At 44.9% G+C, this 25451-nt stretch overlaps 1 protein-coding gene across 2 annotated transcripts in view; it reads left to right on the forward strand.

Moving 5' to 3' along the window:
• Window positions 1-25451, forward strand: part of CPNE2 (copine 2) — an 816058-nt gene that overhangs the window by 714593 nt on the left and 76014 nt on the right. For both annotated transcript variants that reach the window (XM_085639480.1, XM_085639479.1), the window contains exon 15: window positions 24930-25166. In XM_085639480.1, coding sequence (XP_085495606.1) covers window positions 24930-25166 — 237 coding nt within the window. The remainder of the gene's footprint in view (window positions 1-24929; window positions 25167-25451) is intronic.

Here is a 25451-nt window from a genome sequence, read left to right on the forward strand (position 1 = left end):
AGTGGATAACCCTTTTACATAGTTCAGCCATTTAATGTTCCTGACCTCTGTCAGTTTTAGACAGTCTACTATGATTTCCCTATTAAATGGTGTATCTTCGTTGATCCAAATTTTATGCCATAGGATGAGGGGAGAGGAGTTAATTGTGTCTGCAATGTATGTGAGGCCCAGTTCTGTGTGCACCATATGGGTAGAGGTGCCGGGGGGAACAGCCAAGAGATAACGTAGAAAAGCATTCTCGAGGCGCTGAAGATGTTCGACAGATTCAATCCCCCAGATCCCTGACCCATAGGTGCCGGTTGAGGTGCACTTCGCCCGATAGATCTGGAGTAAGGGGCGTAATGGGCGACCCCCTAATTTTTTTGAAAAGTTTGTCAGTGCACCTATTGCTTTAGTCATTGCTGAGCCTCTGGCTTGGGCCGCAGCTCTCCAGGTGCCCCTCTTATTAAAAGTAATGCCCAGGTAAGGGAAGCTATCGACATTGGATAATTTGTTGCCATTCAAAAAGATAGTACATGGCTTTTTCCCAATCCCTGGGCCACAGGACATACTATGGGTTTTGGAGGTGTTAACTTTTAGGCCTCTCTTTGACATAAAGTCAGAAAATTCAGAAACAGCCCTCTGAAGCCCCATGGGAGTCTGGGACATTATTGCCGCGTCGTCGGCATAAAGCAAGATGGGGATCGATTTACCATTAATTGTTGGGTAATCGTGGTAAGTTCTAGACAGGTGGTGACTGACAGAGTTGATATAAAGGGTGAAAAGTAAAGGGGCTAATATACAACCCTGTCTTACACCTCGACTAATAGCGAATCTGTCGGAGCATTCCCCGTTGATGCCATATCTCACGCGGGCCGATGCATCCCTGTACAGCTCTTTAATGAATAATATAATGGTAGGGTCTAAGCCAATTTCTGTGAGGGAGTCCCATAACTGCCCATGATCAACACAGTCAAATGCTGAGCTGAGGTCAACAAAGGTTATGTCGAGGTTACCTTTTTTTGCCTGAGTATATTTGGCTATAATAAGGGACAGATTAAGACCCTGTTCAATGGTGCCTTTGCCTTGCCTAAAACCATATTGCATTTCGGAGATAATATCTTGAGTGCTTAGCCAATCGTGTGATCTATTTAAAATAATTCGCCCGGCTACCTTCATGAGGGAGTCTAAAAGTGAGATAGGGCGGTAATTGGCGGGATTATCCCTCGCGCCTTTTTTAAAAATCGGGACGACAACAGCCGATGGCCAGGTGGAAATGAAACCAGTGGAATTCAGAGAGTTCAAAGCGTTAGTGAGCAGTGGGGCCCATAAGTCAGGGTGTGACTTAAAAACGTCTATAGGGACGCAGTCAGGGCCTGGGGCTTTCCCGGAGGGGCTATCATTTAAAGCCATTAGTACTTCATCATGGTCAAAAACAATACTTAGAGGAAAAGAAGAGGGGGTAGTTGAATCAGGAGGGGAAATGGATACAGAATCAGTTTCAGAAGGTAGAGTGACCAAGTTAGTAGGATTGTATAGAGAGCTGAAATGAGTGACCCAGGTTTCGGGGGTGATGGCTGAGTCCAAGGTCGAAGGCTTGGAAAATCGGAAAAAGGGGGCATTGACTGCCCTCCAGAAGGCGGTGTTATCTTTCTTTTCGGAGGCTTCCACCAGGGCTGCCCAGGCCGACAATTTCAGCTGTTTTTTCCTTGCCTGGCGTTTGGTACGGTAGTTATGTCTAGCGATCTGGATCTCATGACGGTTTCTAGGGTTGGATTTCAGAGCTGCTTTCAACACGCGCAAGGCTTTAGAGCAGTCCCTGTCAAACCAACCGTGGGGGGAAGGGGCAGATTTCTTTGGCGCGCGCGCAAGAAGGTTTTTGATTTCTGTCATGATTACGGAGAACGAGCTGGATATTGTCTGTGGGGTTTCCGTAGATGACAGGCAAATTTGAAAGTGATCATAATTATTGGTAACCAGGTTTATTAGGAAAATGGAGGGGACTACTTTGTCCCATTTGAGGAAAAGGCCCATGGTGGTGCCCAGCTGCAGGGGAGGGGAATAAGTGGTGTTCTGCCTGGCCGGGCCTTTAATATTCGGGGTTAGCTTTAAGGTAACCTCGATGGGGTAGTGGTCACTGATAGGAATTTCAAGGGTCTCCCAATTGGTTATCAAGCCTGAGTACCTTGTGGATATGAGTGAGTAGTCGATCGTGGTATGACAACCTCTCCCATTATAGGTGGGTTTAAAGGACTTAGGGGGAGAACATAAATCATTAACAAAGGATAAATTGAAATAAAATAATAATCCGTTTAACAAGTCTCCCAATTTAGAGTGACAGAAATGGTTAGGGGAATCATCCATTTCAGTCATCCGACCACAAGTGCCTCTGATATTCTGAGAACAAAGCGGGCAGTTGAAATCGCCTGCCAGGATAATTAAAGTATCAGAGTTGTTTTGGGACTCTTTGTTTATTAGGTCGGATTTTAATCCGTTAAACACCGGGTCCAAGTATGCATTTGGGATGTTATTATAGAGATTGACCAGAACGACATTATGAATGGAGCCGCCGGACAAACTGATTAATTGGTAGTAAGAAGACTGTGTAATATAGGTTGGTTTTAATCGGAGTTCTACAGAGATGTAGGTCGTGAGTCCTCCCTTGTGTCTGCCATAAGGACTGGGGGAGGCTGGGGTGTGAAAGGTCTGATAACCTGGAAGATGAAGCTCTGTAGGGGTCCAGGTTTCCTGGAGGCAGATTATACTGTATCGGGAGACGATTTGAGTCCATGCAGGGTTAGACAGCTTGTCAAGGAGACCTGCCACGTTCCAAGACAAGAGACTGTCTCCCTGCAAGGGCTCAAACGTACAAAGAGTACCAGGCGGCGAGTCTGTTACAGCCTTGGCAGTTTCTATAAAAGGCGGGGAATTTGTCAAGAGATGAAGGTCCCTGAGGATCAAATGGGGGGAATGGAGGGTGGTAGTCAGGACAACCGGCGGAAACGGTAGCACTGGAAGTGAAGGATGGGAAACAGTGGCAAGAGGTGATTTCCACCCCATGGTGGTACTAGGCAACGTATTAATCGTGATGTTAGGGTTGTCTGGTACTAAGGAGGGTGACTGAATACTCATTTGAGATGAATTGTCAGCCATCGGTCCAGGGTGAGAGAGTCAGTCCTGTTCGTTCAAACCCGAGAGGGTAGCGTAGCTGTTAGAAGTGGGAATAGTGAAGTGACATATCTCGGGAGTGGCCCTCGATAAGAGGTATGAAGGTGTGGGATGTGTCAAAAGGGAGCGGGGGTAAAAATAACTTATATCGGCCGTTGAAATTCCGGAGCCCCTACGCGGGGAGTACCAGTCCACAATATGAGGGAGCACTCTATGATCTCGAAAATTAATGATGATGACGTCTCCCTGTTTGTCCTTGGGTCTAGGGCCCAGCCAATTTAATCTCCTGACGTGTAGAATCTCACCATTGATTTCAGGGGGGAGCGGTCTATTCTGAGTCAGCCAGTGTACTACTTTATTTTTGAGTTCCTGGAAGCTCTCCGTTTTACCCTGGGCAAGAACTGGGACGCCAATGAGGGTGACTACATAAGGTGCTGCTTCAGGGGGCAAGTCAATGTGTGAGCTTCTATCTAATTTGTCAGCTGAGGAGGGCTGCCTATAGAAGTTAATACCCCGGGGGTCTGTGGAAATGGGAGTTGGATCTTGTCTAATTGCTCCTTTGACGGAAGATTGTATCTGTAGGGTAGACAGGGAAGCTTGTGTGTTCTGTATTTGGTTGGATGGGTTGGTCTGGGTAGTCGTTAGAGTGTGAGGTAGAGAATGGGTGACCGAGGGGTTTTTACGTAAATGGGAATTCAATTCTGTGTTTGAGGCAAGAAGAGACGCATGCGAGACTTCCAAAGATGCTAGCTGTGATGCGATGTTCTTAACTCTCTCTAAAAGAGGTGAGAGTAAAGATCTTACCAAGTGCTCTATGTCGGTAAGTAAATTAGAGTAAGGGGTAATAGGAGGCTGCGTGGAAGATACTGGGGGCCTAGTTCGTGTGGGGGACCGTGTTGGTTGGGGCGTATTTTGAGGCGCATCCAAGTGGCCATCCTTTCTCCTTTTTTTTGGTGGAGCAGACCGGGTGGATTTTGCTATTGCCTTCGAGCGGCTGGGTCTGTTATTTCCCGGTTTTCGCTTAGGGGTCTTAACAATGTGGGTAGGTGATAAATCCACGGGAGGGGTGCCGACAGTGAGTTGAGAATTGAGGGAACAAATTTCAGGCTCGGTGGAAATAGAGGCTATGTCTATTGGATCACGATGAGGCGCAGATGGGCCAGGATCAGGGATTGAATCAAGACAACTGGTATAATATAGTGACATGTTTGGTGGTCTTAACTGCCTGAGATTGTCAGCCTGCTTTTTTCAAAGCATAAGTCACAGTCTCTTATCAGTGGAGACAAACTATTTAATGCTGTGGTTGACCTCATTCATAGTACTTCATGGGATTGGGATTGGCAGCATTCCTAGCACATAGTTGTATCAAGGGGCCACTACCATTTTTATGACCCAGACTCTCCTCCAGAGTGATAGTAGCATATAGAATCTCGCTCTGTTTGTAGTATGAGCAATCGGAGGTTGTCGGCTGCCATATTGTCTAACCCCCTGTTGAGGAAAACACCCAGGTATTCATGTTGGTGACTAACCATTTGAAGCCATGGTCTCTTTTATAGTTTTGCAATCCTTGAGATGTCTATAATGTAATTATCCACTTGAATATAATGAGGATACATGAAATAAAGAAGATATGGTTTACCCACATCTTTGTCGCATGCCCCTTGATATGGAGTTTCTTTTTGCACTCTTCGCTAGCTGTCTCCTGTGTCCAGGGGAGACCGATGAGGCGGTGTGGAGATTCTTCATCACCGTGCTCTCTTTAGGAAGTGTCGCTACCCAGTATCTGCAGCATAACATGGAAATTTTGGTTTTGGGAGGGTAGGCAGAAGACCCTACGCTCCGGGAATTTTCGGGTGGATGGGTGGTAGGGTCCAAGGGCAAGGGGTGCAGTGATTGGCGGGGTTTTATAGGTTTGTTTAGTGTGGGATGTTGTTACTGAGTGCCTTTTTAGCTGGGTACACAGCCAAGTCAGCCATTGTCAGGGGTGACACAGGACACATGTCACCAGGCAGTGTGCATCCCAGATTTCAGCCCTTACCTTTCATCAATGTGCCTAGACGGGAGCCAGTGAGTGCAGCAGTGGTGGTCCCGGAACCTGAAGGTGAGGCTTCCCCATTCAGAGCCTACCGGTGTGTGCGGCAATAGGGTGCGGCGATGCCTGTGGGCCGCATGAGGGCAGGAAGCAGTGATGTCTCAGGGGTCTGCTGCTGGGCTTGTCAAGTCCACGCAGACAAGTCCTGCTTAAACACCAAGAAATGGATGCAGGGACCGGAGGTGGAGCGAGGCAGCCATTTGATACAGCACCCACCCCTCCAATAATGTGTGGGTGGCAGATGGGGATATGATAAGGGCTTGAGACAAAGCCCATGCTGGGACGGAGGGCAGTACTGGGAAGGACAGAGGGTTGGTCTTGGGGCTGGGAAAACATGAGGCTTTTTTTCAGCAGAAGGTGCGGGGCCTGGGAGCACAGGAGGGTTTATGCCATCACTGGCTGTAAGGGGGGATCTGGGGCAGTTGGTGCCTGGGGGCAGAGACAATATGGGGGTACTGGTGATGGTTTCCTGTCTTCTGCCCAAGTCATGTTCCATGGTATGGATGGGGGTCCAGGCAGATGGGTGTGGTGTCACAGGAGTGCACACTGGTATTCTGGGAAAGCATGTTAGGCACAGTTTAGCACCAGCCAGGGGCCTGAGGCAGGTTCAGTGACAGTGTTGCCTTCTGGACAGCCGGAAGGGTTTGGTGCGGCCTGGCCACCCCGGTCTGAAGACAGAGCACGTGTCTTTGTAGCCAGCTCTGGGACGGCAATGGATGAGACGTTGGAGAGGCAAGGACAGGACTATGTGTCTGCCTTGCAGGATTATGACCATTCTCAGGATTTGTTTGAGGAGCAATTTGATGATGGTAGAGTTGGAGATGGGGAGGTTCCGGGCACAAGCGCATATTTTGGTGGTGTGATTAGAGAGGATGAGTGGGAGTTGGATTATGATGAGGAATTAAAGGGAGGAGTGATTGCGGACGTGGGGATCATGAGAGCAACTGGTGGGCGACACCTCCAGAAGGTCAACGGGGTGTGACTAATCAGAAGGGCAGTCTTGGTGTTTTACAGGAGGTTACAACTAAGACGTCATCTAGTCAAACGTGAAATAGTGCGGCATTAGGATGGACAGCTTTGGCACGGGCCCCAATTTTGAAGCCTGGTAAGGAGTGTCACATGTGCAGGGTTGCCAGGTTTGTGGAAGGGGAGGTGCAGGCAGCCGGGACAGAACCGCAAGCGCAGGGTGTGTGTGGTCTCAGGTTTTTGAAGGCTAAGTATGTGCAGGATCAAGAGACGGGCATGGATGCAGCAGGGAAGTGGGAGGCAGGGACGGAGGAGTTGCTTAAGAAATCACAGGCCACGGAGACGCCTCCAGGTGGGGAGGTGGGGGACGGGCAGAAAAAGGAGAGCAAAGAGGTGAAGGGGAAGAAGATGCCGTACACGGGTATTACAAAGTCCTTGGGTGCGCATTTAATGGCGGCCGCTAAGGAGCATATTTGGAAGAGAAAGTTTGTGGAACTCTTCAAGTTACTTCACTGTGACATAAGGGCAAAGGAGGGTTCCAAGGAGGAAGAATATGAGCTGTCCCGTAGACCCGGGATGCCGATCAACATAGAGAATTGGACAGTGGCAATTCTTATATACGCAAGCGTACACTGAGATGTGCGTTGTGTTGTTTAAATATCTGGATGAGATGATCAACGCATAGATGACTTTCGGGGGCTGGATGTGGAATTAAGGGCTTGCCTTGCGGAGGAAGAGGATGGGGTGTAGTGACAGGTGGATTACAAATTGTTTCTGCAAACTGCCAGCCCCATCGACTTATACAGCGAGTGGCTGGCCAGTCATTTAGAAGCTCTATTGGGGATGTCCCACCCAGACACGGGTGGGTACGGCAGGATGTGGACAGATGGGGAGAGCAGGTGCATGTTGTTCCCTTAACTGGGATCAGTGTTTGAGGGATTATTACAAGTACCATCATGAGTGCTTGAAATGTGGCAGAAAGCACATGTTTGCACAGTGTGGTATCCGGGGAGGGGTGTTCCTGTGCAACAGGGAAGCATCAGGGGCCAGTAGACTGGTTACAGGGAACAGGGCAGAGGAGGTCAGAATCCCATGATGAAAGCACATATGCCAGTTTGGTTAGAACGTTTGAAACACTGAATTGATTTAGTGGGGTCAGACAGGGAGAAATATTTATTGTTACCAGGTTTCCAGTTTGGGCTCCAGGGTCAGGTAGTGGGCAGAACATTTACAATCTGTGAAGGGGCAGGAAGAGCTGCTTTGGAGAAGGTTGTTGAAGGAGGTGAAAGAAGCAAGGGTGGAAGGGCCCTTTTCAGAATGGCCGCTGGAGAATTTGAGGATGTCACCAATTGGTGTGGTCTCAAAGATGGAGCCAGGTGAGTTTCGTCTCATTCATCACATCTCGTGGCCAGAAGGGCTGTCCATCAATTACTTTAGGGTGCAGTATGCTTCTGTTAATACAGCGGTTCAACTGGTCAATAAAGTGGGTAAGGGTGCCATGATGGCGATTAGCCTTTCGTTTGCTTCCCATTCACCCTGCGGACCATGAATTGTTGTGCATTTCAGTTTTGGGGGACAATTGTTTGTGAACACGGCCTTGCCCATAGGTTGTTAGGTCTTTTGTTCCTTGTTTGAAGCTTTCAGTCCCCTTTTGCAAAACATGTTTGTGCATGTGGCTGGGAAAGAAGTTATGACCTATTACTTATTATGATTTTTTCATTATGGGGGCTTCATGTTAAGAGGAATGTCTAGGAGAGCTTGACGTTTCAGGATTCAATGCAGGACTTGGGTCTCCCTTTGGTGCCAGAAAAGACAGTAATGCCTGTCCAGGTGCTCACATTTTTGCGCATCGAGTTAGATTCGCACAGGATGGAGATTCATTTGCCTGAGGAGAATAGGCAGTGCTGTATGGAGCTTTTGGATGCAAGGTGCAGGTGAAGGACATCCAGATTTTCTTGGGTCACCTGAATTTTGCATGTAGGGCTGTTAGGGCTGAGAGGACTTTTTGTAGGCGGTTGGAATGGGCATTGACAGGGACCTCCCTCCCACTCTACAGGGTGCGATTCAAGGTGGGAGTGAGGGAGGACTTGAGGCTGTAGTGTCAGTTTTGCAATGGGATTCCCATGGCAGGAGGTGGGGACCAGATGGAATGGTCAATTGAGTTGTTTTCTGATGCATTGGGTGATCACAGCTTCAATCTGTTTTAGCAGGAGCGGTGGTGTGCTGAGGAATTTCCAAAGGCTTGGAAGTGGGGATCGCATCATAGATTTCCTTGGATTTTTCTTTGGTGGTGGCAGTCTGTTTGTGGGGGTGACACTTTGCGAACAAAACAGTTCTGCTCAATTTTGACAACATGTCAGTGGTGTACATGGTTAACCGCCAGTCAGCAAGTCCAAGGTGTGGCAGTTGTTGAGAGTTTTTGTTTTGAAGTGTTTGCGTGCAAATGTTATGTACAGGGCGCTCTACAGTCTGGGAGTACACAACGAGATTGCTAATGCTCTTTCTTGCTTTCAGTAATCGTGGTTCCGTGGGTTGGCCCCAGGGGAAGACGGAGGTAAAACTGCAATGCCAGATGACTTGTGGGTGGTGGGCGAGAGCCTGTGATCCAGTTTAGGCATATGGATATTGCCATTCTGTGCACCTGTTTCATTAAAGTGGCCTTTTAACACTATCATGTAGTCAGTTGTTCTTGGATTTAAGGGGCACCCCTGGCACCAGAACCTCAATTCTCATTCGAATTGCAACAGAGGACAAAGAAGAGACTCTAGTCTGTGACTAAAGGACCTGCAGAAAACAAAGGAACGATACTCTGCACCTGTGGCAACCACACTGCACCAGCATGACTGTGACTCATCTCGGGTCGAAGACCGGTTCCCCCAAACAGAGCGACCTCTTTGAAAGCCAAAGGCTGCTCCAGTTTCCCTTAGACTGGTGGCTCTAGTCCCCTGCAGTTCACAAGTAAAACAAAGTCCCAAAACCAAAGAATCACTGACCATCGGGCTCTCCGAGGGATCACCAAGTAGATTGTCCAGTGTATTGTAGGAAATGTAGTCATATCCTCCAGCAAGTTTCATGTGGCTACCGTTTTCCCCACACCTCCGGAACTTCTCGCTGACCTTACCGCTGCCAAGGCTTGTTGGTGGTCAGTCCAGCAACCACTACCTTTATTTGACGCTGTAACACAAGGGAACTCAGCAGCAACTTCAACCAACCACCTCAATGGCCCTGTTCTCGACTTTTTGCATCAGTTTCCTCACAAGCACAGTCTAAGTGGTAAAACCAGCTCACTGTGGCTCCTGTTTCAGCACCAGGGATAGCCATTGCAACTCTGCGTCCAGGCCCTATGAGCCAGCTAAAATTCAACTGACCGTCGTGACCTGGTCCTGGGACCCACATCACCTTACCCCCCAGTGGGACCCACGCAACTTGACCTGCAAGTGACTAATTGTCACTAGTGCTTTTTATCATTTACTGCAATATTAAAGTTCTGCAATATTGAATTGCACTGATTTAGTTTTCCTTCTAAAATCCATAACTGCGGTTATACTTATCCAATTGTTATTTTTGTGTCTACATTTATATAAAAATCTGCTTTATTTTTTCAAATGAGGATTGGATTTCTTTCAAGTCCTGTCAATTACTTATCGTTCATGTTGGTATTTAGAAATGCTTAACACGTTCCTCTAGTAAAGCCTGACTGCTCTGTGCATTACTACCAGGACTAAGCTAGGGATTTATTGGTGTGAATCCAAAGGACCTATTTTGAGGCCTTGTGTGAGTATTACATAGTGAAGCTTCACCAGCCTTACTGCATAATACTCCACTTTCCTACATACGTCTACGAAGTAGAGAGGGAAAGAAGTTATTTGGTCAGTATAGCTGATAGGCAACTGATGTACTATGTTTCCCACTGGGTGTAACATTGCTAAGGACAGTTGACCTGCCGGATGACAAGTATGTGGTAATTAGATAGGTACACTTTCTTAGACTTTCTACCCTATGTAATATCAGTGAATATAAAAGGATGAGGCCGATAGTCCTTCAAGGTGACCTACTGATTATTGTTAGACCTGGTATCTTTTGGCGTGGTTTCCCTTGTTTTTTTGCTTCTAACATTCTTTTTTTGACTGTGTGCTGAACTTCGTTTTTGCTTGTTTTGGGACTCTGGGCACTTTACCACTGCTGAACACTGCTAAAGTCCATGTGCTCCATATCTAAAATGTAATAGCATTTGGGTTCTCCATGATTGGCATATTTGGTTTACTAATTAGTCTCTAGTACAGTGCACTGTGTATGTCTAGGGCCTGTAAATCAAATGCTACTAGCCTGCAGCACTGAATATGCCACCCACCTGAGCAGTCTTTCAAACATGTCTCAGCTCTGCCAATGCAGAGCCTGTGTGTGCAGTTTTAAACTGCCATGTTGACCTGGCAAGTTCCCCAACTTCACAGAAAATGTGGTCGTGATGCACTCAAAGACACAATTTTGCTCATAATATAATGATCAAAATTCAACACATTTAAACAGACTTTGCGTGCAATGCTGGGAGAGGGCTCCAACCAGTCCCTGAAACAAATGAACGTGAAAAAAACTAGACCAGATGTCCTAGAGACAGCATGCACAGTGACACACTAAGGCTTTCAAGTACTCAAAATAATCAAACATAAACCAGAGTCCAAACTGCAGTAAATCATTTGTGTTCCTAATAAGCAGTTTCACAAGACCCAATGCATTTCTGGTATAGTGCCCTTCATTATGTTGCAAGTGGGTTGCACCATAAGATTGCAAAATATTGATTCTTTTGAAATATAAAACAAGTTGTTCTCTTTATTTGTAATTACCCCTGATGAAGGGTTCTGTACCCAAAATGCATTTAGTCTTGTGAAAGGCTACTGTAGACACACAGTTATGGGAAAATACATCTTCTTGATAAGATTTCAAGTGAGCTGTCACCATTTGTGAATGATATTGACTTATACAATCAACTGAAATAAAAATGTTGCTTGTTTAGAACACAAGTGATTTACTGCAGTTTGGACTCTGATTTATGTTTTATTATTTTGAGTACTTGAAAGCCTTATGGTGTTGCTATGCATGCTGCCACTAGGACATCTGTTCGAGTTTTTTCACATTAAATTCCCCTACTTGCTAGGTCCAAATCTTCCCTTTTATTACATGTAAGGCACCCCTAAGGTATGCCCTAGGCAGCCCCATGGGCAGGGTGCAGTGTATTTGAAAGGTAGGACAAGTGCTGGTAGTGAAAAACTGCTAAATTATTTTTTACTACAGCAAGGCCCATCTCTGTCATAGGCTAGCATTGGAGCTGCCTTGTAACACTTTACCAGTGTAACTTCTAATTAGGAACAGATAGAAAATTGGAGTAGTGTCTCTGGACTTACAATCCCATCTTTTAGTGGTTCATTATTAAATTGCTGGTCTTACTTTAACCATTCTGTGCCTCTGCCTGTCCCTAGAATACATGTCCGGGTGGGAAGACAGCAAGGGAGTGGCCAGAAAAATAAAATACCCCCCACTTTGGCCCATACATAGCAATAAATGTGCGAGTAAAGTGAGCGATCTCAAACCTTCCTATGAAGTATCATGGAATTGTACCCATGGGAATGATTTGCAGAAAATGGTGATTATTATATCATGTTTTTAAAGGGACTTGGCCACAAATTACACATTTGCCAGTATCGACCTATTTCTTTCATTCATCCTTTCCATTGTCTGTCTTTCTTTTTATGCTTCTTTTGTTCCTTCTTTTCATCATATTTCTTTCCTTCTCTCTATTCTTTCCTCATTCCATCAGTTCTTTTTTCTAGCTTCCTATCAATCTTTATATCAGTTTATTCTCATTGCTCCTCACATTCTTTCACACCTTCTTTGTATCTTTTCTTTTTATATTCCTTATATTTATTAATTCTTTCTCTCTTCTTTCCTTCAATCATTCTCTCTTCTTTCCTTCAATCACCCATCCTTTCATCTCATATTTCTTCTTTATTTCATTGTATTTGTCTGCTTTTCTTTTTTCTATCCTTTCATTTTTTGTATGTCTTTGATCTTTCCTTTTCTTCTTTCCACCCTTTAATCTTTATTTTCTTTCTTCCTTTTCTTACACCTTTTTTCTTATTTCCTGTGTTCATTTGTACATGCTTCCTTTTTCCTTCCCTCCTTATTTGTATTTCACTTTGTAGTAGAGTGGCATCGACTGCATAGTTGCCCCCAACTTTTTGCTGATGTTTTGACTGTTTTATGACTAGCCAGGCTGTGGCCCTGCTATCCAGGACCCCACCCTATCTGCTTCCTCTCTAAACTGATGTGAGTAGCCTAGGTACATCCCAATTGGATACTAAGGACACCTTGTCAGCCCCTTGTAGATGGTACCCTAGGTACCCAGGGCATGGGTCCCTCAGAGGCCCACCAGGGGCTGCAGCACTTATTGTGCCACCCCTGGGACAGCCATACAAACTGACACCACCAGACCACTACTGTAGTCTGGGAAATGTGGTGCTTGCACCCCTTACAGGGATATAGGTATCCTGTATCCCACTTAATTCAACACATATATCCTCATAGGTCACCCCTAAGGCAGGCCTTGCTAATCCTACAAGGCAGGGTGCTGAGATATGTGTGAGGGGGGACCCCTACCTGAGTAGGGCCCCTCTGCAACCTTCGTAAAACTATTGCTGGGTTGTTTGTAGTGCAGCCATACCATATACTCTTAACCGCATTATAAGTAATCGCGATAGCGTGATAACTTGAGAGTGGCTGCACAGAACCATGTAGTGTTTGGTGTCAAACATGTAGGAATCATACCCCCAATCCAACCATGGGAGTGAGGGCATGATTCCCCCCCCCTGCTAGAGGGGCGATATGGTAAAAGCGGCAGATTTTAAACACCAATTTAAAAGTGCACACGTACTACAAAATGGATGCTACCCGCCACCCACACGACTCTGGCTGCCTGTTGCTGGGCAGAACTCCAGCCACAGCAGCTGGACAATAGGGATCTTGTTGCAGAGAGGTGCTCCCACCTCCCCAGACAGACTATGTGGATTGGAACTGGTTGGGTGCACCATAGAATATCTTTCAGACCTGCACATAAGCTTCTCCAGTGCCTACTTCGCCATACGCCGCCTCAAACCGGTTCAGGGGCATCCTGTCCCCTGCCCAGGCGGGAAAACACACAAAGGGGAGAGGGTGTAGCCACCCTTTCCCGCCTGAACTCTCATTGGTGGGCTCTAATCTGGACACTCCCCTAATCTTTGGATAAAGGTGAATACAGGGTCCCCAGAGCCTCAGATTATTCTTGGACTTTACAGACTTGAACTTCGACTTGATGCCGCACAGCTGAATGAAGAAATCTCCCTTGGGGTAAAGGAGTTAGCCCCCTGCTTGGCAGGCACCGGAAACACTGCAAGTGACCCGGTTGGAACTTCGCTGCTCCTACGGACATCGACGACTCTTTCCTACCTTGAGGTGGGTTTCTGTGAGATCCTTCTTTACACGATGTAAGACCATTAGAAGAAGGACAATCATAAGGTGAAAGCAGGTTTATTACCAAATACAATTGGACCCATTCAATCCTACATCCAGCTCTGACACAATCCCAGTTTCTTTCTCCCAACCGCCACAGTTGTTAGAACCTTCTTCAAACATGGCATTCTCTAACCTAGGCAACAAACTGAGCATTCCTACTCACCATGAGCACAGATAAGCAGGTGTCAAAGAGACATAACAATGACATCAGGATACCACACACCTCCCCCTGTTAATCACAAAAAAAACACATGAGTTGAACAAGGACCAAAGTACGAACAGAAAAGAAAATAAGAAAAAAAAAATTACAAAAGATAATCTTTTAAATAATCTGGCCTCCTATGTACCCTAATGGTTTTGCGTGGAAGCTCAGACAAAACAGATTCATCTCTTGACATATTTTTTCGATCCACATTAACATCAGAACATACAAAAATCCTTCCCAAATTCCAGATCTTGTGATCATGAGTCCTAACTGCATTATTAAACACTTTAACAACTTGCATAGGCTCAGAAAATTTCACCTTTGAACCAGGAAGTTTTACAACCACTTTATCTCCAACCTTAACTTTCGTCTACTTAGCAGATTTCCTCGCATCAAAATTTTACTCCCTTTCTAAACACTTTTTCTCTTCTTTTTTTCTCCACTCTTCAGCAGTACTCTCAAATGAACTAGAAAGATTATCACCCAGACGTCGAACCCATGAGGGTTCTACCTGAATACAGGGAGCTCTCCCTCTAAAAAGAACAAAGGGAGACTGACCCGTTGAGCTGTGTGGAGTCATTCTGTAGTCCTCAACTTTTCTCAAAACTTGATCTTTCCAATTTTTCCCAGAGCTTTTTGCCAAAGAAATCGTCTCCTTAATCACCCTGTTGAACCTTTCAACCATTCCATTGGTTTCTGGGTGATACAGGGAACATTTTTTATGTTTTATGCCCCTTTCCTTTAGAAATGTTTCCATTTCTTTCGAGACTAACTGCACACCATTATCCATCAGAATTGACTCTGGAAAGCCTTCCCTACCCATGAGATTTTCAAGAAACCTAATATCATGAACAGTTTCTATTCCAGATGTAAACTGTATCTCAGGCCACCTTGAAAATAAATCCAAAAGCACCAAAATAAAATTCTGTTGGCCATTGTAATGAATTGGGCCCACAATATCCAGTGCTACTTCCTTCCAAGGTCCCCTTGGAAGTTCCCTGATGACCATGGGTTGAACTCTAACAAGTTTTGACTTCTCACTAGCCGCACAGACAATACAATCTCTAACTGCCCTTTCAACATGTAGGTCCATACCAGGCCACCAATAAGTAGCACGAATTCGCTCTTTCGTCTTAGACATACCTGAGTGTGAATCATGCGCCATATCCACCAGGGCCTTTCTCACCTCATAAGGTGGTTTTAAACGTGTACCAAGACCCCATTGCACACACCCAACTCATCCTTCACACCCCAAAACTTTGTTGTTTCAAGCGACCCAGCATTTTTCTTGTTCCAACCATTCCTCATTAAAGACATCACTTCCGACAAAACAGGATCCTTAGACAACTTTAACCGCCACTGTTCCTCATCAATGATACCTCCAGTAACCAAACACACATGCGAATCACTCTCAACCCAATCATCCATGTCTTCTTCATCACTGGACCCCTCAACCAGCCTAGAAAGAGTATCAGCTACAGTATTCTCAATGCCTGGGATGTATTTCATCTCAAAATCATACTCTTGAAGAGCTATGACCCACTTACTTATTCTCCCAGAAACCTGATCAATACCCTTCCTCAAAAATATCTCACATAAAGGTTTGTGATCAGATTTAACCAAGAATTTTGTACTCCACAAAAATTTCTTTAATTTCCGGATCGCCCAAAACACAGCAAGAGCCTCACGCTCAATCACCGAGTAGCGTGTTTCTGTATCTTTTAAACCCCTGGAAATGAAAGTAATAGTTTCCAAACCTTCCTCACCCTCCTGTTGTAACACTGCGCCCAACCCTTTAACACTTGCATCCGTGGTTACAAAAGATAATCTTTTAAATAATCTGGCCTCCCGCGCGGCTACAACCGGAGCAAGCCACTCTGTGCTAGAAACCTCTTCAATTATTCCACCATCTTTGAGCTTATCTAGTTCTTTCTTCATCTCCTCCCTAACTGCTAAGGGTACACTCCTTACTTTACAAGTAGAAGGTTGAGCATTGGGAAGCAGCGGTATATTCAATTTGAAGTCCTTTAAACACCCTAACTCCTCTCTAAACACCTTAGAAAATTTCCTTTTTATGTCACTCACAATATTTCTATCAGCATCCAAATGAATCGTTTGAATGTTCTCTTTAAGAATAACTGGAGAGGGACTTCCTGGATCTAACATGACTCCCAAATCTGCTTGATGAAACCAGCTGATGATGCTATCACCTTTCTGTGAAACGTATACTTTCCCAGCAACATAGCGTCCACAATATTCAATTAAACCTACAAAATAACCACACAGGGGTATGGGTTCACCCCCATATGCTAAGGGACGTATGTCTGGTTTCATTAACTTGACTTTGCCAGCAAGTTTTGTTTGAAAGAACACTTTAGACACAATGGTAATCTTTGCCCCTGAATCAAAAAGTACTTTAGTAGATTCACCCTCAACTTGTATGACATCTAAAGGACAAGATCTTTGCTCTTTATTCATACTTTGCTGTACATCAGATTTGATCTGGACCACAATTTGACCACATACAAAATCCTCTTCACGAGACTCTGTCTCCACAGTTTTTACATTGCTAGCCACAAATTTTGTTTTACAAACAACAGATAAATGACCCTTGCGCTTACACTTTGCACAAATTGCCCTTAGAGCCAGACATTTTTTGTCATTAGCATAATGTCCCAGCTTGTCGCATCTAAAACATTTCGGCACAAAGGCTTTAGATTTACTTTTAAGAATATCATCCCCTCTCGACACATCTTTACCTATATCACCCTCCTTAACTGCTTGAACAGAAACTTTCACATCCTTCTTCAAGGTGTCAACACACTTTACAGAATGTTCAATTCTTTTAGCCACCTGCAACACCTCATCTAAGGAGGGTTCATCTCTTAACCAGAGTTCTTCACAAACTTTTTCTAAGTTGCACCCCAACATAAACTGATCCCTTAATCTTTCCTCTAATAATTGATCAAATTTACAAGAAGATGCAAGCTTCCTTAATTGTGTAACATACACTTCTACCGACTCACCATCATTCTGTAACCTTTTAGTAAATTGATACCTTTCAAGTATCGTACTAACCTTTGGTAAATAATGATTATCTAGCTTCTTAATACACACCTCATATTCATTCAAACCCCTGGCTTCCGCTGCAGTTAGATCAGCTAAATGATCAAAAACGTCTTGCCCCTCTGACCCAAGACAATGTAACAGAAGAGCGGTTTTCCGCTCTGCACCAAGATTCGCCCCACAGACTTTAGCATATCTTTCAAAAACCTTCTTCCACTTCTTCCATCTGATAGTTGGCTCACCAGGTTCAGATAAAAAAAATGGAGGAGCAGTCACATTCTGCATGCTTATACAAGAAAATATGCAACTCTAATAAGTGTAAATTCCTTAAATTAACACCCAATATTGACGAAAGAGACTGTTAAAATACCCTGAAAAATTAACTTAAAACTAAGTGAGTATCACATCATACACTGAGTCCATAAATTTGACCAGGAGATGGCAGCGTTGCATCAACATAAACGAAATGTAAATACAAAAAAAACAAAATTAGAGCAGCCAACCCTCATAAATGAAAAGGAATCAAATTAGAACATCAATACAGCTTCAGAATAATGAAGAAACTAAAATGTCACCATTAATTTCATGAGATGCAAAAGATCAGTCACAGCGGGAGATTAAACTTCCTTTGGTGAAACTGACGATCATCCCCGAAACTTAAAAGCCAACGTTGATTTCACAAGATGAAGCTGACGAACGTTCCTGCGTACGCATAAAACCAGTCACGGCGGGAGATTAGACTTCCTTTGGTGAAACTGACAATCACTTCCGCGTATGCGCACAAACGAGACACCAACCTCCTGCACATGCGCTGGAAGTTCACCGAAGAGCAGATGCCTCACAGCGAATAGAAGAGTTTTGAACTCTGCGCATGCGTAGCTTGACCAGAATCCATTTGAGACGCACACAAAGAATGACGCCGTTCGTCACTGAATCCCCCTGCAGGATTCCATTGCATCACCAGTTGCACCAGAAGCTTGAAAGGCGAAGAGCTCCTCCGAGGCAACGACGAAGTCGATCGACCAACGAACAGCAAGATGCACAGGCAGATTCCACTCGATCCCCAGAGCTCCAGAGCAGCACACCACCTCAACAAGACAACGCTGCAATCAGGTACACACCTTTGCGTTATTCCAGTGAAGCAGTCTTCTTAGAAACACGTTTAATCCAATAGAATGTTATCCACTAGAGACGAGCCCGTGACGATTTGCATAAAAGCACTAATACTAGCATTCATGGCGAAAGCTCCCAGCCTCTAAAGCTTTGAACACAGTACCTTCATACATTCAAATCAGAGTGTTGTGGGAGTTGGGTCCCTCTTCAATTCAGCTGCCGACTACGCCAATGTGAGATCCTTCTTTACACGAAGTAAGACCATTAGGAGCAGGACAATCATAAGGTGAAAGCAGGTTTATTACCAAATACAATTGGACCCATCCAATCCAACATCCAGCTCTGACACAATCCCAGTTTCTTTCTCCCAACCGCCACAGTTGTTAGAACCTTCTTCAAACATGGCATTCTCTAACCTAGGCAACAAACTGAGCATTCCTACTCACCATGAGCACAGATAACCAGGTGTCAGAGAGACATAACAATGACATCAGGATACCACAGTTTCCAAGCATCCCAGAGGCCAGTGAGTGTGCACAGCAAAGCTCAGCACCGTGGACCCCGTGGGTGCCGAGATCCCCAATACCCCAGGACACCAGCCACATCTTGCACAGCACACGACCCCGACGAGTGGGAAAGTTGTGCTTTGGCCCATTATTGAGCCAACCTCTCAGCATCATCTGTGCCAAAGATCGACGCCCTAGCCCGGTCCGGCGACCCGTTTGCGCATCTTTACGCACGCCAAATTGCTGCCTCCCGCAGTTCCTTGTCTCTCGACTGGTGGGCCCTGGCGGAGGTCAATCTTCACTTCCAAGAGTTCCCCTGGTTGCTCCAGGCCTGCTCTTCAGTCTCCTCGCTGGAGATCTTGCTCAGACCTTGTGGGTCTGCACCAGTAGCGGTTTTGTGATTCTTGCGTGGGTTGCGGTTGCCAAGGCTTAGTGGATCCAATCCGGACACTAACACTGCAGCGACCCTCATCCTTCGTGGGACAGTCGCCCTCCAGAAGCTGGCCTTCCTTGAAGCTTCCTGGACCCCGTGGCTGACGATCCAAGCTACCCATCTCCCACCTGGAAGACATTGAAGGGCTCTTTCTCCGAGCCCCCTGGTCACTGTGCCGTGACCCAGACTCTGTCCCCTCTGCTTTCAGGTCCTTCTCTTCAAGATCTACATCTTCACGACATCGACGACGCTTCTTGCTAGCAGCAGTTCTTCACGTTTTGCCATTGAAAATCAGCCCGCGACCCGACATCGAAAACAACCTATGCACCCGGCTTCCCTGGGGCAGGTAACAGTGGTACCTCGGTACTCTTGTGGGTTTGGGCCCTTCAAAATTTAACCCTAAACTCTTGAACTTGAACTCCTGCTAGAAGTGTTTTTAATCTTGTAAAATTCAACCGCGACATTCTCCATAGGCTTTAATAGAGATCCCAACAGTAACTTATACCACTGCACGCGTCTCCCGTGGGTCCCCTTCCTCACTACTTTGGGTGGTTTCACAAGTGGCCAGCGACCCTAAATGCCCTAGGCATTGTCTGTAGAATTGTCATGGTTCTTGTACCACTTTTTTGATATATGGTTTGGTCCCCCCCTGGGGCCCTATGATTCCAGTGCTATTTATTGTAACTATCAATGCTTGTTTGAATTGTATCTTTACCTCCAGCCTCATAAAGAGACTAGTGGGATTATTCTTAGAATGAATACATATATTTTATATATATACATGTGTGGACTACTCTTTCATTTGGTTATTCAAGAGGTTATCTATGGTAAAACAATAAGCTTAACACTCCTTCAAGACTTAGCCTGAAGGCTGCTCTCCACAGCTACCACTAGGATAGCTTTCTTTAAAGGTTGTCTTTTAACCTATCACCATAGGAGTCTTGTGCAAGGTGTCCCCTATAACTAGTGGACAGCATATGCCAGGCCAACTTCTCACACACTTGCATTCTTTTGCGTGTATCATTCTATTGGCCCCTTTTTTTCTTTGTCATTTGAATAGTTTGTCCTTCTCTCTGTCACCGTTTTAAACTATGTTTAGGTTTTCTTATGGTCCCCACCCCACAGCTGTGTTATTATAGTTTAGTCTTGCAGAATTTATTAGTTTTAAATTCTGATTTGCTGTTGACCTGCCTGCCAAAGTTAAATGTTAAGAAGGGCCATAAAACTATTTAATCTGCCTCAGTAGCACCCCAGCTTAAGCTGGTATAGCGTGTGGTTCACTACGCCCTTGGATAACAGCTGGGCTTTGTGAATTCACTCTAGGCAGTCACACATAAAGGGCGCTGAGGTGTGCCCTGCATATCCTGATGGCCCATCACCAGGCTGATGAGCCTTCCTGAGCTAGAGTGGTGGGAGGATCTGACACTTGCACCTGAATAGGGCTGTGCCTGTCCTCACACAAAGAGTTGCATACCCCCTGTAGTGTGTCTGGAGCCAGTGCCAGGAAGGGCAGTGTGTTGTGCACTACAAAGAACTTTCTTTACAAGTCTCCCTATTTCAAAGGCTAAAATAGTTATAAGTACTAGACCTCTGGCACCATATACTCAGAACACTTCTGGACTGAGGGCATTCTTCAGGAAGAAGAGATGTTGTGCATCAGGTAGGACTGTCACTTTGCTACTTGCTTGGGAGTTAGAGGACTGGACTTTTCCCTCTGCCAGTGCTTAATTTGTAAAAGTAAGTGCCAGGCCCTCATCAGGGGGTCACTGATGCTTGGACCACCCATTGCACCTGCCAGCACTGCCAATCACAGTACCAACACAACTATTAACCATCACACCCTACAAGTGTGGCAATCCAGACTATTACCGACCCCCCCCCCTAGCTATAAGAATTACTTAGGTGGCAGATATTAGTCATTTTAATGTACACTGAATTAATAAACAACAGTTGTTGTGTTCATATCCAAATTAGACAAACAGTGCCACCATGTGGCAGACTGTCATAAGTGCCGGTGCTAACAATTAAGTGCCAGAGTGGAGCACCGGAAACCGCCGGCTCAATTTAAGCACTGCTCTCTACATCCAGCTTTCGAAGGTTCTCCAATGGATTGACTGAGCTTTCCTCCTGTTGCTTAAGTCTCGGGGACATCAAATGCTTCATCTTGCTACCAGCACCTGGGCTCCTCTGCTGGGAGTCCTGCCCTGCCAAGTAGTGCCATATTCACTCCTGGGCTTTTGGAGGTGAATTTTGTGCTTTAACCAAGAACCCAACGCATCAATTCCAAAGCATCAGTTCAGAACCGGCACATAACTGCAAAACTGATGTATAAGCGTTGCCTGCATTGAAGCCATGGAAACCACTCGCCAAGTGCGTAACGCAATGACCTTGACTTTCAAAACAGCCCCAACTGTGCTGCAGCGCCTCTGAAGAACCGCCACTGGGTGAGTCTTGAGCACCACCGAAGTCTGTGATGCACCTCTCCGACTCTGACGCATCGCCTTCAGCCCAGCAGTTCAACTTAGACGTTCTAGAATTGACGCATTGTGCTATAGACATCGACGCATCATCAACACCACGTCTCCTTTAGGAACCAAGGGCTCTCACCAGCAACCAATGCATTACCTTCTCTGCGCAATGCATCGTCCCGAGCATTTTAAGCTTTAACGACCTTGCACCACAGAAAAAAACAAAAAAAACTTTACACATTGCCTCTTTAGTTTAGCCTGACTGCCTTGTTTTAAGGTACCAGAGGGTGAGCACAGGTAAACCTTTAATGTGTACTACACTTGCCCTGACTAAAGTGTGGGTCCCTGCTTGGACAGGGTGAATAACTCTGCCAACTAATGACCCCATTTATAACAATTATCTAAAGTAAACTAAACTTTGGCCTGGTGGAAGCACTCGTCTGGCTCTGATGCCCTGCTCATCCTATCCAGTAAGGTACAAAAAGCGGAACACATTGAAACATTGCAGGGTTATTTTTCTAGAGTATTTTGATCAGTCAAGACAGCACTATATCATAAGGCCGTGATTAGGTTTACTGTGACCTGGATGGGCTCATTGGGCAGAATGTGAAGGGGGAAGAGCAAAGAGAACAAGTGACAAACATCCAGTGGTCTTCTCTAGAGACCCTTTTGTTTCACAGTCCAGGGTAAGGCCTGATACAAATGGGCATTCGTCCTCTTAAGTTGTGGTGTGGAAGCTGGATCAGTAGGTGAGATATGTGATAATTGATTATACTCTGCGTGGCCTTGCACCTCAAGCTTTCATTGGGGTCCTAGATTTGTCTCTATCCCTGGATAAAGCGCCTTCATCCTTTCTGTGTCTGGCAACCCATTTGCTAGTCACCACTGCCAGCCACTCTTCATCCTCATGAAATGTACTGTGCAAATATTTATTATTCTGACTCAGTTCCATCAGTGGGCTGTGGTGTTTCTTGTGCTGAGTTTCTGTGCTGTTGCACTGTGATTGATGGTAATAGTGTGTGCAAGAATTGACAACGGGTCTCTGCTTTATTAAACTCCTTATGGTTGCCTTTAATTGTTAAGAGCATCTTGGCTGTTTCCAATAGGCTAACTCTTATGTTCAGTTTATAAAAGGCGGTCCTTAGTGCCAGAAATGAATTTCTTTTCAAATCTGTCTCTTGGAGAAGTCTGCTGACACAGATGCCATGCGTTCCATACATTTGTGGTCCATTCTGTTTCTGGGCGACATCTTTGATCTGGCGAGCATTTGGCATGGCACAAAGCTTGCAATGATTCGTCTGGGAGGATTGAAGGATTGATTAGATAATCTTGCGCATATTCTTTGTTATTCGAAATTCCAGTGGCATGTCAAACGTTCGTTTAGTCAGTTCTTACAGGAATGTAGAGATAAAAGCCTATAACTTGTCCCTTTTTCAGCCATTCTGCAATGCCTGAGAATTGGACTTTATTTCTGCAGCTTCAATCTTCCATGTCATTGGTCCTTTGACATAGTATCCACAATTCCTGACCCAATTTTAGGTTGCTATTCAATAGGTTTAGCTGAGATTCAAGTGCCTCAATTTTCCTTTCAGTCGTATCAAGACAAACGGCGGCCAGGTATTATCACAATGATTTAACATATGTTTTCCAGTGCTGGGCCCTCTCAGCACAGGACCTGCGGATGCTGGTCCAATATTCCCCCTGAGGCCTCTCAAGCACAGTCCCTTGGTGGGAGTGAGGAGTGGTGGTGCACCTGCCTGGGGTTGAGGTGCAGCAGTCCTTGCTCTGGCCTCCACCAGGTTCCACTTCTCTCTGCCTCACGTCTCTGCTCGCGGACTCTGGCGGACTGCTGACCAGCTTGGTTCCTCTGTACTGCAGCTCTGTCCCAGACAATGGGAGCTCCAAAGCTTTCTCTGGAGGTCGGCGGCATCGTCTGTAGACTCTCTCTACTACAACAATAGTATAAGGGAGGAGGGCACTCCCAGGTAGTTATTGACAAGGGCAAAGCCAGGGGGCCCTAGAAGAAACCTAATTTTTGCTATTGTAAATCATACCTTTAACGTGGGGTGAAATTCACAAAATTATTTGTCAGATGATGTGTTTTTTATGGTACATTTCAAGTGATAAAGCGCTGTCCTGTTGATATGCATTGTGCGAATGCTTGCTTTAGGGGTAACAATAAGGAACATATAGAATGTGTGATAAAAGATCTGTTCCCCAGACTATCCAGCCGCTCTGTCGCTTAATACTATCCTACATTTAAAAGAGTAACATTTTAGAAGACAACGTTTTTTTAAAAATCGAATCCTTTAATGACTATGGGTGGATTTTAAAAGAGCAACATGAAGCTATTTGCAGATACAGCTCATATTTAAAATTAATGGATTTGTGCCCTATATGAGTTGTTGATTGGACATTTCATTTTTCTTTTTACGTTTTCCACTTCCTTTCCTCAGTAGTTGCATCGGCCTGCATTAATGGTCACACACTTCAAAATCAAATTTATTGTGAGATTATATACCATTTTTGTTTTAAAAAATCTAGTTTATGTCCCTTATAAATTACAACATTAATAGGTAATTAAAACATTGTAAAATGAGTACCACGAATCAGACAGAATTGATACAACTGTTTAAAAACTCAGTGAACACTGTAATTGACTATGCAGTTTTCACAGACTGGGAATTCCTTTCAATACAAACATGGGAAGCCATGGTTTTGGGGACTCGTTTCCCTGATGAATTTGTAGCAGCAAAAATGAGAACCATTTCCATGTACATCTTCAGCCTTCTGCACAGGAAAGTGAATGATTCTGAAGCTGTCATTTCCAGCAGCATGTCTCCCAGTGCAGGCACAGTCTGTTATCTGGGTGAAACCTCTGGCTGTTTCATGTGATCTTCACAGGCAGCTATCAGAGGATAAAGGCATAGGGCTATATGGGTTGAAGCTGTAATGAAGCTTGACTCTGGTGCTTGGTAGATATCGACCAGTTAAGACCCAAACAAAATGCAACAATGTGGTAGTGTACAGCTGTCTGATTTAAAGTACATGACAAGTTATCCAAACTTAATCTCTTCTGGCAGTAGGGCATCCAATGTTTATGGAATATTCTTTGCTTGAAAACAAATATAAATATATATTTTAAAACACTCAGAAGCATAGAAATATGCCTTACACAAACTTAATCCATAGTCTGCCTACAAGGTGCGGCCCATGCAGGTAAGAGCGGTGGGGCTGGGTTGGGTGGTGGGGGATTTAATAGAACTCTCACGGTCCATAATGTCCTCTTGCCAAAAAAGTGGTATGGTTGCTAAACTATGCACTTTGCAAAACTGCTCTGGAACTTCTTTAATATAAATGTTCACATTACTCTTTGCCTTATTTTTCGCAGCAATATTTCATCCTCTTAATCATCACCGATGGTGTAATCAGCGACATGGATGAGACAAGACACGCTGTTGTTCAAGCCTCAAAACTGCCAATGTCGATTATTATAATTGGAGTGGGCAATGCAGACTTTGCAGCCATGGAGTTTCTTGATGGAGACAATCGAATACTCAGGTCCTACACAGGAGAAGAAGCAGCACGAGACATTGTGCAATTTGTACCATTTCGCGAATTCAGGAATGTAAGTGGATTTATTCTGTAATTCATTTGTAATTGTATTCAACATTTTTGACTAAAACTTTTCACAGTATTGAAAGATGACCTAGGGATTGACTGAGCACCTACATTACTGCATTGTATTTTTGGTAAACAATTGATGGGATTTTTCCCTAATAATAATGTGCCCAGCCACTTTCTCCCGTACAAAACGTTCACCATTTAGATGTCACAAACAATCCAATTTGTGACAAATGAAATATGAAATCCTATCTACATTTGTTTAGATTTTCTGGATGCATGATGGACT

Source organism: Triturus cristatus, chromosome 12 (genome assembly GCF_964204655.1).
Source record: "Triturus cristatus chromosome 12, aTriCri1.1, whole genome shotgun sequence".
Lineage (NCBI taxonomy): Eukaryota > Metazoa > Chordata > Amphibia > Caudata > Salamandridae > Triturus > Triturus cristatus.